At 40.6% G+C, this 13,660-nt stretch overlaps 1 protein-coding gene across 2 annotated transcripts in view; it reads right to left on the bottom strand.

The window, feature by feature from the left end:
- Positions 1-3,022: 3,022 nt before the first annotated feature.
- The window catches only part of KLF7 (KLF transcription factor 7), a 70,235-nt gene continuing 59,597 nt past the window's right edge, over positions 3,023-13,660 (bottom strand). For both annotated transcript variants that reach the window (XM_032765103.2, XM_032765104.2), the window contains exon 4: positions 3,023-10,318. In XM_032765103.2, the coding sequence (XP_032620994.1) occupies positions 10,267-10,318 (52 nt within the window). In that variant the 3' untranslated portion in view covers positions 3,023-10,266. The remainder of the gene's footprint in view (positions 10,319-13,660) is intronic.

The raw sequence follows: 13,660 nt of genomic DNA, 5'->3' as shown, positions 1-13,660 counted from the left end.
GTGACTGCTATTCTTGTAGACTAAGTACGCAGTGGCTCCTAAGAGGAAATGAAATATAATACGGTAAAGGACAGGATTTTCTGAAAATTCCTAGAGAATAAAATTATTAAAATGTTTACCTGTAAGTGAGAGTTCTGCATCTGATACACTAGTCAAAGGTTTGGCTCAGTCCTTTATCACAGGCTAAGCAGGCAGAAGTCAGTCAAATTGCACCAAAGGTTTTAGTGATGATGGCTACCCTTACTTAACCCAAAACTTCCACAGCACTCAGCGAGGGAGAGAGGTTAAGGATTTGGGCATAAGGTTTGTATGAAAGATGCTATAAAATGCTTATTATATGGTTATAATTCCATATATTGTAGACAGTTGAAATAATTATGTACACTGCTATAATTATAGCCACATAATACAAGTATTTCCACCGATAATAAATGGACAAATGTTTCAGCCTTGTATTTTTGTGGCATGATGTCAAACTACTAAGATTATTTCCCACATATTGTAAGAAAATATTTCATTTAAAATACGGTGGCTTTTTTTAAAGCAACATCAGGTTTGGACTAGATGACCTCCTGAGGTCCCTTCCAACCCTGATATTCTATGATTACTATTTGATCAGCAGAGAAAGAAATGCAACCTCAACACGTAAATAAGTGTTGCATTCTTTTTGGCACAAGTGTACCTAATAATATACTCTCAGATAGGACATGTAGTGGTCGCCATTAAATATGAAGCATTGACTTGTGCCATCATATTGATTACCAGTCCTTAATTTGTGGTTGGGCTGAGCCCTGGCACCTCTGGGCTTGGGAGTTCATAGCCCCAGCATCTTTCGGCTTGCTGCATCAGTTATGAATAGAAAAAAATTGCTTGAACCCTGGCACCTCTTTCATTACAAAGTAAGCCCTGCTGATTATCCACCCAGCTGGAATCTTTGTCTCCTAACCTGTGGCAGGATTTTCAGAAGTGCTCAGTATTGGCCGAGCTCTTCTTCCATGAAAGTAGTTTTGAGTTTCAACGTTGACCTAAATGGGAAAAAGAGTTAAATCAGTGCTGAGTGCTTATGACGTTCGCACCCCCAAATGCCTCTTTTCACAAGCCCCATAAGTCTATGTGGAACTTGAAAATGACAGCTTTTCTCTTATCAAACACCCAAAGCTCCCACCACTTTTATGTTTCACCAGAAACCCTTATTAAAAATGTATGCTTATAATACAGTGCTCATTCACTAGTTACCACTCACGGGTACTGGAAATACTGTGGGTACCCTGTTTAGTCTTCCCTCAGATATGACTGTAGTAGACTTACATCAGTTTTGACCAATATCACTGAGATCAAAACCAAGCCATGGATATACTACCAGCATCAAAGCCCAGTGGGGATCTCATAGAAGTCACTGGGAGTTGTTCATATGCAACTGACTGGATGATCAGGTCCCAAGTGTCTAACATTAATAATGCTATTAGTAAGTCTCTGGGGTAATGAGCTATGCTGTCCCAGGGAGGAAAAACAGATTGCGTCATAGGGGCCCAACTAGCCCATCGGATGAGTGCATGCAATTCCTAATGAAGCAGGTGGGGTTGAATATACACTTCCACCAGCATAAACGTAAAGGGTTTCAAGACAGATTTTAAGAAGTTGGCCTCTTTATTTTATGCCAGTCATTATTTGTGTTGTCCACAATTACTGTCGGCCATCCAAGTACTTGATTTGTTGGCACAGTCAGGGGCTGGGACAGCCATGTGAACTAACTTGTGTCTGCAAAATTGCAGCCACAAAAAGACGGAGACTAAGTGAGAGCGAAGATGGACATTTTGCTCTGTAGTACCTTGAGACGGAATGTGCTCCATAGATAGGAGCATAGGCCTGGAAGTCAAGAGACCTCAGTGCTGTCCTCACCTCTGTCACTGAGTTGTTCAACCTTTAGCAAGTCACTGAATCCCTTTGTAAAAGGTTATCATAATATTTACTTACCTATATAAGGTGTTTGGACCGCTATAGATGTAACGAGCTAAGCAAGTGCTGTATGTTATAAAAATGCCATGGGCCAGATCCTCAGCTAAGTGTTAACTGGCGTAGCTCCAGGAGAGTGATGCTGATTTATACCAGCTGAGGATCAGAAACATTTTTAGTCAAGGGAATATCTTTAGAGTCAGTCTCCCAAACCAGGCATGTAGAGGGCATGTATGTAAATGACACTCAGCTAGTCTAAGGTAAAAACGAAGTAGATAATTTAGTTCCTGATCCTGATTTCAATGGTCCCATTCATATACTTTAAGGTTGCCATAAAAAAAAATGGAGAAAAATTGTTCTCTCTTGCCCCAGAGGGCAGGAGAAGAGGCAATGGGTTCAAACTACAGCATGGCAGATTTAGATTAAATCTCACAAAAAACTTCCCAACTGTGAGAACAGTAGGACAATGGAACAGACTGCCTAGGGAAGTCCTGGAATCTCCTTCATGGGAGGTTTTCAAAAAGAGGCTGGACAGCCATCTGTCTTGGATAATTTTAGATCGGGGTCGGCAACCTTTGGCCTGCAGCCCGCCAGGGAAAGCTGCTGATGGGCTGGGCCAGTTTGTTTACCTGCCACGTCCACAGGTTTGGCTGATCGCAGCTCTCACTGGCTGCCGTTTGCTGTCCCAGGCCAATGAGGTGGGAAGGGTGGCCAGCTCATCCCTCTGCCCACGCTGCTTCCCACAGCCCCTGTTGGCCTGGGATGGCGAACTGCAGCCAGTTGGAGCTGCAATCAGCCAAACCTGTGGACGCGGCAGGTAAACAAACCGGCCTGGCCCGCCAGCGGCTTTCCCTGGCTGGTCGTGTGCCAAAGGTTGCCGATCCCTGATTTAGACGCAACAAATCATGCATCTTGGCAAGTGGTTAGACTAGATGACCCTTGCAGTCCCTTCTAACCCTATGGTTCTATGATTCTATGTACGTGTTTGCAGCGTTAAGGCCTTATTATCTAAAGAGGTTTCATTCAGAGAAGTTCCGATAAGGAAATAACATTCAGGATACACTGACCATTTTCAGGCCAAACACATTCTACTGTTTATTACACATATTACATTCTTAAATAAAAATGCATCACATAACATTTTTGCATAGATATCTTACAATATACCAATTTAAAAAAGAATTATGAAACAGACCAGTAACAAAAATAAATTTTTTCTTCATTAATAATTTTGTAACATTAACATACCACCATCATATAATACAAATAATATTTTTTAAATCTTAAGACTTTTTGTACAGCAAAAAAACTGACAAATTAATATTTATATTTATATATATATATTTATAAAAAGCTTAAAAAAAATAAAATGTCAAAAAAAAAAAAAAGGCAGAACTGAGGGCTACAAGATTGGGTACTTCTGTGATATATTAGAAATACCAGAGTAGGCCTGAGAGAATGTGACTGAGAGCATCTCCAAATACACTTGTTAGACACATCTGGCAAAAGAAAAATTATAGTGCAAAATGAACATCCTTCAAGCTATGGTGAGTGTGTGTGGGGGGGGTTGTTTTTGCTTCCAATGGGGAGCACTCAGACTTTTTTTGTTAAAGGAAAGACTAATATGGTAGGGAGCAAGAAAGAGCTTAAATAGGGGGGTGGGGGGCAGAAAGTAAACTTTGCTATAAAAGAAAAATATCTTGGCCTTATTATTGTTTACTTCCCGTTTAAATGAGCAGAAATACTCAGGCCTTGTTTTATGTGAGAAAAGTTACAGCAGTTCCTCTGGATTGATTTTTAAAAATCAATCTAGTTAAACCGGAGCCAGCCTCCAATATAAAGGCACCTAAAATAGCTTAGCTGTTTCTTACATCAGTTAAGATTAATTAAAAGTTACCAATTCAAACTAAACAGACTTGAGCAAAGGTTAAGTGCACCTATGTAGCGGCTCTTTTTTATTAGTTTAACTAGCCTGATTTAATAAAACTAGTGCAACTTGTCTGGTAGAGACAAGGCCCTGGTAACAAAGTAGTGTTTAAATCAGTGTTTCAAGCTACTCTCAAAGCCTGTAGGGCTTGTGTTCTAAACTACAGGAGAGAGGGGTTAAAATATAAGCTAAGGATCAGCCCCCTAGCCAACAGGCCTTTCTGGGACTTTTATTTTGCTCTACAGTCCAAAGATAAAGGCTAAAAATGTCATCTCTCTCCATTCTGTTTCACTCTCAGGGTATAGTCTGAGCCCTTCTTTCCCCCGCCCCCTAGTTTGCAGCCGACTAGCTCACAACACACAGCAACAAATATGGTTGAAAACTTCCTATGTACGCCCAAGCTATTTCTAAAATGCACTGGCAACAATAAGCACCTTCCCCAAACCAAAGGCAATAGGCACAGTTGGCTACCACACTGAAAATGTCAGTAGCTCAATTTCTCCTTCCATGTAAGTACGTGCTGTACATACACACCCAGAGAGAGGGGATAGGACCTGTTTTCTGGCAGTATACAGAAGTTGGAATCAAAACACTTAAAAGGAAATGTTTTCATTTTGAAAATTATGAACAGTCCAACTCTAATGTTTACATAAAAATGCTATTGATAAGCTTTAAGGAGGGAAAAAACCCAAAACCCTGTTTGAAAACATCTGCTTCTGAATGTTTTCAGTTAGGTAAATCCACTTTTGAGGTGGTACAGAAGGCAGCCGGTCACGACATTTTTTAATATAACTGACCTCTTTCTCAAAGAAGAGAGAAAAGTTTCACTACATATGAGAGACCTTAGCGTGTGTGGGCCAACTCCTGCAATTCTTTTATGGGCAAAACTTGCCACTGAGATGTTGTGGCTGAGTAAGATTGCAGAATTTGTCCAGGTTATTATTAATGCAACACTTGGAAGATTAACCACATTAGCTTCATTGTGAAATCATCATTCCAAGGGACTAGAAATAATGCTAGTAAGAGAAGGCAAGACTCTTCAGTCAATGGGTGTAAAATCTTATGAAGAAGAGGATTTTCATGTTTTTGTTTTTCAAGCCAATGCTGAATAGTTATTTTCACATTCTTTGTAAAATATATGATCTATCAGGAACCAACAAAATGTATTTTAAGGGAGTGTTGGGTTAGAGGTTTTGCCCACAAATATGAAAGCTTAAACGTACAAAATCATACTGCATGGGGATGCCAAGATGTGTTGACGCATGAATAAAAGCGTGATTTAAAAATCCTGGAGCCGCTGGCGGATGGCCTTGTGAAAGCGAAATTATTTACAAACTTTTTCCCTTCACTTTTTTTTTTTTTTATACCTTGACACATGTAAGGTGGAGGGGAAAAAAGGAAACAATTAAACAAGCTTGATTTGTTTCTTATATGGCAAGCATCAGTTATGATCTCTTCGGTACATAGAGAAGCAAAGATCCCAGCAGCTTAAATAGGGAGGCAATCTTTGTATTGGAAACTGCTAAAGAAACAAAAATGCCCAAAACTGGGGAACAATGAGAGAGAGAGAGCTTCTGAGTTCGCAAATAGTGATCAAGTCACAGAGAAGGTGCATTCAGTCACACTAGCCACCATATTCATCCATTGTCTCGGTTTTAAGTAGGACATCAAAGGTTAGTTGTTGCTTTTAGTTTAAATTAAACACAGAGTCCTGAAAGCAACGAGTGGGTCCCACTTTTACATTCCAGTTCACCCTCTTCTCCCATATTTGGTCAATGGTTTCAGGGTATCAAGTAAAATGGTGCTTGCCTTTTTAAAAAAAATAAAAAATAAAAAAATCAGATTCCAGTGAACCCTGCTGCCAATGAGAAGAAAGATAGTATTCTAATGTGCATATGGCACAGTGATGTAAATTACGTTAGATGGTAGGCTGCATGGTACAGTAGTGTCTGCTGACAAAGTCATACTGGGACTTCCATAACTTTTTTTTTTTTCCCAAGACTTCTCTCCTCCTTATTAAATTCTATAGGACTTTTCTATTAGAAAACTAATAGAGGTCTGTAGAACACCTCTAGGCCTGATTCTATGTTCTGCTACACCAGTCTAATAGAGCGAAGAATCAACGCCACAAAATGAAATTCTGGACACCAGTGAAGTCAACGAGAGTCTTGACACGAGGATTAGGATTTCATTCATGGAATTTAATAGCAAATTATATCCACCTTTTTGTTTTCTAACCACTGAGGATGTAATTCTATAGTTCAGCAGATAGAATGCTGGTCACTGGAGTAAAGGATTGAAGTATTTGATAGACTCTCACTTGAATTGCTGGAATTGTCTGGCATTTTGTATATTATATCAACACTTTTGGGGGTTGTTTTTGTTACCCTGAAAAGTGACTAAGAATATGGCATTATGGCCCTCCATGGTTGATATGGGAACCGTGAGACACAACAGGAGTGCTGAGGATATACATCAAAAAGGTGACCCCAAAGAAAGAAGGAAACCCAACTTGCATGTCAGATCCCAAGCTGAGTTATGAGATAACCGGCTTTTACACCTACACCAAGAAAATCTGATATGGAATAATTGAAAGAAAAAAATAAAGCCTCATAATGAAACTTTAACTCACTCTTTGAAGCAGAACTCCATTAAGGGTGTACATTCTGCTCGGTTACACCAGTGTAAATCCAGAATAATTCAGGCACCCCAGTTTCCTAATAGATGAAGTGCTCTTCTCCAGACTAATGCTATATCACTATTCAGAGAAACTCATGTTCCTCCTCTGTGCTCTTTTCCCACCAGTTTGTAGGCATCAGGTTTTTTTGTGGGACTTGTGTCTCAATTTGTTCCAACCACACAATTTCCCCAGTGATCTTGGAAGCCATGTCTGGTCATTTTATATGGCTTCTGTTCTGCAAATGGGCATGAATTCAAACTGAAGGGAAACCAGGTAAAGCCCTCCCTTTAAGGCTCTTTTGTAAAGCTGCTAGATAACTTGGTTCCCAAAGCAGCCTTATAGAGAGGATTAGCCCTTTCCCATTTTTCATGTATCCCAGGTTGAATGTTACTAGTGTTACAGTGGATGAAGTGAATGCAGCTGTAGCAGAAAAACATGGACTAAGACCTTCAGAAGTGGCTAGTGATCTTGGGTGCCTCAGGTTTTGAGCTCTCGACTTAAAAGGGCCCTGGTTTTTCTACAGAGTGCTGAGCACCAACGCATGGAAATCAGACCCATTTAAGTTGTCCCAAGTTGGGCACCCAAAATCCTTGTCGCTTTTGAAAAATCTTAACTATGAACAAACTGTTTGCTTTACTCATTGTCCTCTATGATACTAGAACAAGCTTTTTCTGCCATAAAATGACTGACAGAGTGCACTGAGCTGAGACACAATATACGCAGATTACAGATGTCTCTGAAATATATCAGTGATGGTCCTGAAACCCAACATTTCTCTTTCAAAGTTAGAAGACCATTACTGACAGGGCCCAACTGAGAAATCCAAGTCTTGGTTTGGATTCTGAACCTATTTCCTATGGTTTTGGAGTGTTTTGATCCAGGATTTTGATTCAGGCCTATCTGTAGAACTAACGAGTTTCCAAATATTTCAGAAATTTTTGATATTTATCTAAAGGGCCCTTGTTCTACTATATTTTAAACAAGATGTCAACAAGACCTCAAGTGACAAGAGGAAGCAAATATTTTCTCTCAATTTTTTTTCATTTTTAAAATAGAGCCTTGTACTTAAATTGCCTTTAAAATTAAGTCTTCTGGACTATTAGTAACATTTCTAGAGGCAGGAGTACCTAGAGTTCTGAAGAGAATATTTATACAGGTTCATAGCCAATGACTAATGTAGTGGCGGGTATGTGCACATGTACTGTAGGATGCTATGGGAATGAATTTCTTCTAGAGTTTACTATATTTTTATCCAATGCACTCAATGGATGCTCTATAGTTTCATGCAACCGAGGTTCAAGTATCCTCAAGCTCCCATGATACATCCTGGTAAGATGCTCCACATATTCAAACACAAGGTGGGTGGTAGGGCTCTCCAGAACCCAGCTGAACTCCTGGATGGAATGGCCATAAGAAGTATGCAAATACATAAGCAGAGAACGACGAGATTGTCAGCAAGCAGTGCTCCAGTAATTTTTTTTAATAGTAAAGTTTAGTTTTGTTTTTTTTTTTAAATCTTTGGACTAAAACTCAATTTTCTCTTACTTTTTTCACTGTTACATCATTGCCCCCCAAAAAGATGGTTAGATTTTGGTCCATATCTCATACCATATGGGCCAGATATCATATTCCCCACCAAAGTGTCCAACTGTCAGTCAGTGTTTGTAAAAACTGTGAGCAAAATAAACATCTTTCAGGTAGATTCAATCTCTGACTGGAACAAAGGTTGCGCAAACGCTGAGAACGCAAGTACCAATGATTCCAGTGACTGCTCTTGCATTTTACAGCTATGGATTTTTTTTTTTAAGAGTTCAGTTCTGCATCCCAAAAGGGAAATATTTAACAGTCAATGAGTCAAAACAGTCAAAGGAGGGCAGTTGGCTAGTACAGTATAAAGAGCAGCAACCATTTGTGGACCACATGCCATTTTGTTTCATTTCTAGACATGTCTTGTAGGGAGGGTCCCAGAATATACAAAATATACAACCTGTCCTAATGACCACCCCACCTGCTTGCATAGGCCATTTTATATGGTCCTAAAGGCAGTCTTTGGAGTTAGGGCCAGTGCCAACTTGCTATAAATGCAAGTTGTATTTATACATATATTACTTTTTTTTTTTTTAAACAAGAAATTTAGTCCACTTTGAGTTAAGATGGTCAAATTATCTACAGGATTCAAGGGTGAGCATGAGGCTTCCATTGATCCTGGATGGTACAGACTGAAGGTCAAATAGGACCCATGATACCAATACTTTAGACCAATCACTTGGAAAATCCTTAGTGCTGTGCATAAAAGCCAACCCTTCATTCACCCTTTAAATAGTCTTACAATTTTTTTTTATATCAGTGGGCTATACCATCACCTTCATGAATGGCAAAGGAGGACTGTGATCTTTACTTTAAAAGATTAATGCTGAATGAAGCCACTTTATTTGGAAGCAGTCTCACCTTCCCACTCTGGGACTGGAGTAGTATTTTTGGCTTTTTTTTTTTTTAAGATGCTTAACCAAGTTAGGCTTTGAAAATAAATGTTTGCAGGTGCTCTTTCAACAAATAAAAGTCAATGTTTTAAACTGGTCAATAGAATAACAAGAACACGCAACACAATTTGTCAATCACTGTGGATTGTAGCCAACATGCTCACATGGCGCTGAAGGAAATCTGTAGTCATGCCTGATTGGCCAGTCCAAGACAGATAAGCAGGTGAAGAAAAGGAGTTCTGAAGATCACTTGTTCATGGAGAAAAGATAAAATGTCTAAGCTTCCACGTGAGCTTTTCAAGTTTTCATTAGACAAAACAAGAAGTCCTAGCTCTGGCAATAAGGTGATGCCTATGGAGATATAATGTGGTGTTTCAGGGACTCTTCCTTTGGCTGCTTTCCAGTCATGCCAGCAGCTTCCATAATCCCTACCAGTGCATAGGGCATGCAATAACCAAAAAAAGTTAACACAAAAATACCCAAACAAAAATATTGTCCTCCATGAAGTCTACATAAACTCAGGCCAAACAGATGATGTTTATGTCACAAGTGTCACTCCACAGTCAACTGCCATTAAGGCCATTGGTATTGACGTAAAAGGATCTTAATAGCTCAGTTCTAGGAAGAACCAAAACCAAGACAGATCAAAGTGTCTGTGAGAAGTTTGACGTGTCGAGCAGTAGGAATTCTCAGACAAAGAACAAAGGAACCAAGAGGTTAATTTTGGCTACCAAACTGGGATTTGGTTTTCTAGGTCATTATTTCCCCCCACCCCCATCTATTTAAAAAGAAAAGTTAGTGCTACAAATATGCAACTTCAAGACGACATATTCTCCTATGGAGTTGCATTGAGAAGCGAGTTAAATAAGCCCCTCCTACTTGCTGTCCACCTGCAGAGAAGCCTCTTCCATTTACCTTGATTTCTACTGGCAATAGCTGGAAACAAATCCAAGGGTGATGAAGCACTGTAAGCAATTGTTCTATCTTACTGACTTCACCTCTACCCCATCTCCTCTCCTGCACCTTCTTCCATCCCGCTGGGGCAAGGCATAAAGAACAGATATATGTATTTAAGTATAGTTGGGTGCATGACAGTGTGAGTGTGTGGTCTGTGTACAGAGGTTTACATGTGATCAAGGCAGCGGGTTATAACTGAGTTCCACCCTTCATGCCGTGTCTTTTTTAGCTCAGCTGACATCCATGCCATGCTGACTGATTTTAGGTACTTAGATGTGTCTCTTCATGTGGAGGGCAAGATGGTCAGACCTGGAAAAACACCTGCGAAACAAACAAAACAAGGATTTTACAAAACAGGCCTTTCTGCTCCTCCACCATCATGCACAAGAACAATGTTCATCCAGGTTTACAGCAGTTCCCTGGAACATGCCACATGTGGTCACAAAATCAAGGTGACTTCCCCTCCACCATTCAAGATAAGTAGCTATGCTGGCTCTTCGTTAGTAGATTATTCTCCCTTCACTCCAACCCCACCAGATTCATACTGTTAGAAACTGGGGAATAGGCAAGCTAACTCATTAAGCAAGTAGCTGTAGTAATAAAATTTAAATAATTTTGCATATTTTCCAGTGCTCAGCACCCTGAGGTGTGGTCATTTCTTCAAAACACCTCAGCACCCACTTGGGCATCAAAATAAGAGGCCAGGTCTGCATTTCTCAGTAAGAAGCAGGTAAGGAAATTAACTCAGTCGTTTTTTTGTTTTTTGTTTTGTTTTGTTTTTAAAGTTTAAAGAAAAACATCCAGATAAACAGGTCCCCTGGGTGCCTTCAGCATAAGGAAAAAAAGAATCATGAAAATCAGAGGGGAAAGACTTGGTAGTGCACTTAGTCTGTCCTTTTGCCATTATTTTCTGATTCTCTGTGTTCCTACTACTACTTGTATGCAGGGGTGAGCAAATATGATAAATGTTTGTAAGAGCAGAAAATCTGCAAGAAGACCACCTTGGCCAGATCCTCAATGGATCGGCATAGCTCCAGTGTAATCAATGATGCTATGTTGATTCATACCAGCTAAGGATCTGGTCCATGCTTCTTTACAAAGCAGAGTAGGAAAAAACTAAAAAAAACAATTTTAGAATGGTATGGACTTGGAATCCTGCCTTCTTTTAAGTTCCAGGGTGAAGTATGTGCATTAAATCTGGAGAGAGAGAGACAGAGAGAGGAAAGCCTTACAATGGACAGGGGGCTTCTAATACACAAGGCTCACCACAGCTAGTATTGTTTAGCTGCAGGGTACCAAATATATCCCTGAACAGCTATCTCTCTCATCAGGATAATGGAGAAAGCAGCATGCTATGGATATTACAGCTGCCAAAACAAGCCTGGGTGCCAGTAAGACAGGCACCAGCTGGCAATTTAGACTATGACCAGCCGCAAGACCACCACCTGACCATTGCTTCTCTCAGATGCCTGCTAATAACCAGAAACAATACTGATTAAAAGTTTTGCTGAGTCACTGACGTGGCAAGATTTGTTAATGTTAATAACAGAACCAAAACTTTGTTTTGTAACAATAACCGTATGTTCTGCTCCAATATATTTTTACACCTAATAAAATGATACATAACTAATCCTACGGGCTCTTTCCCGGCTAGTAACTCAGTTAACGTCATCTACTGGGGAGGCTCCTAGAGGAGGACAACAGTTTCAACTGGGGAAAAAAAAGTCAAAAAAGAATTAGATAAATTCATGGATGATGGGTCTATCAATGGCTATTAGCCAGGATGGGCAGGGATGGTGTCCCTAGCCTCTGTTTGCCAGAATCTGGGAATGGGCAACGGGATGGATCACTTGATAATGAACAGAACAGGTAATCCCTTCTGGGGTACCTGGCATTAGCCACTGTTGGAAGACAGGATACTGGGCTAGATGGACCTTTAGTCTGACCAAGTATGGCCATTCTTAGGTGAAGTCCCCACAAAATTTTACAGCTATATTCTACTATCAAAAAGCCCAGGACACATCTGCAGCTATTAAGTTGCTGAGGTCCAGCCACGTTTTCCCTCCTTGGAACTGGTGCTGGCTGTAGAATTGGCCCAGAATGGGCAGTTGTCCTCAATAGGTTCTGAGATAGGGATCCATGAAGGAAAATCCTGTGGATCTCTGGTCTTCCACAGGACAAGTCTCTGTCTCCACAACTTTGCCATCTCTATTTGCTGCATGTTGTACTCACGCCCAGCACATATCCCCTAAAGGATTCAGAAAGGCTGCATGTGTCCCTGCATTGTTCCTAGCAGGGACTGCTTGCAGTGCATAAAAATATCATAGTTCCTGATGGGCTTGCATGGACATAAACTGCCTACTCCCAAACATGCTGCTGGGTTTCATCTCCGCATCTGCAGAGCAACAAGAGGAGGCAGCTGGGATGGGAAGAGAATATAATGTTCAGCCATCTTTTTCCTCTTCCCAGATCCTGCCCAGTGGGATTTGGTCCTCTTAGCAATATACCTACCCCTCCAGCTGTGTGGAGGGGAGCACATGGGTCTTCGCTTGCAGTCAAGGAGGATACCCATATATATATATATATATATATATATATATATATATATATATATATATATATTAGAATAAAGTTGAAGAGTTTTACATCACGTGTTCAACTGAGGGAAACGTGACAGCTGCGGCCATAGCTCACCCGGGTGTCCTGATATAGGGTATGTAAAGTCACCCATGGTTCTGAAAAGCTTCTCAACTAATTCTTCGGCAACTCCAATAACCAACATGGTCATGGTGCCTCAGCCACCCTGGGGACTCTTTCATTTCCTTCTGGGCTATTTCAGCTCCCTCTGCTTTCTCCCCTGCTGCCTCCAAAGCACACACCACTCGCTGTACATATGCTGCTCCTCACATCTGTGATAGTTTGCCAACCAACATTTACAATACGATCCGTGTCCTGTAAGACGTGGGGGCAAAACTAAACACTTCATTTTAAAGGATCCTGTTTTTCCAGAAGAAACTTCAGCTGTTAACTCTCTTTGTCTTGAAAGGGGATTGTGTTTACACCCAAGGCCAAAGGTCTGCTACAAAACCCTCAGCACCCCCGTTTACGCCAAAGACTGTGTGTGCCTGAAATTTCGGTGCTTTAAAAAGATGCCACCAACATTGTTTGAAAAAGAGAGAAAGTGTGTGTGCGTGCGCACTTGGGGAGGGAGAAAACAAAGTGACAGACGTCTAGCTTCCTGCCTCCGCACTCCCACTTCCTTTTGTCACTAAAAGTTATAACACCTGAATCGACCTATATCTGTTGTTTTTAAAATTGTCCTCTAGGCTGATAGCATGAATACAATCCAAAAGGCTAGTGGTGTAAATCCACAGCCCTGAAAGAGGGGTTTTCAATGGACTCGTTGATGGATCACGTACATAAACACTCCCCCTACTGGTAGTTAAATCACCATTTTCATGCTCTGATGGCCAAAGTACTCGCCTTCACCTCTGAAGAGTTGTGTGCAGTTGGTTTACACTACATCAAGACTCCTGAAAGATGTACTTAAGGCTACTTAAAGCTCAGAAAACCAGGATGTTTACTGTAGGCAAGGACCCTTCTGTCATTAGTGGATGGTGAAAAGGAAGAACTTAAAAAGAAATCTAAGAGGCAGCAGTTTAG

Source organism: Chelonoidis abingdonii, chromosome 10 (genome assembly GCF_003597395.2).
Source record: "Chelonoidis abingdonii isolate Lonesome George chromosome 10, CheloAbing_2.0, whole genome shotgun sequence".
In the NCBI taxonomy this organism is placed as follows: Eukaryota; Metazoa; Chordata; order Testudines; family Testudinidae; genus Chelonoidis; species Chelonoidis abingdonii.
Note: the sequence above shows the minus strand (reverse complement) of the source record. Positions and strands in the feature narration are given on the sequence as shown.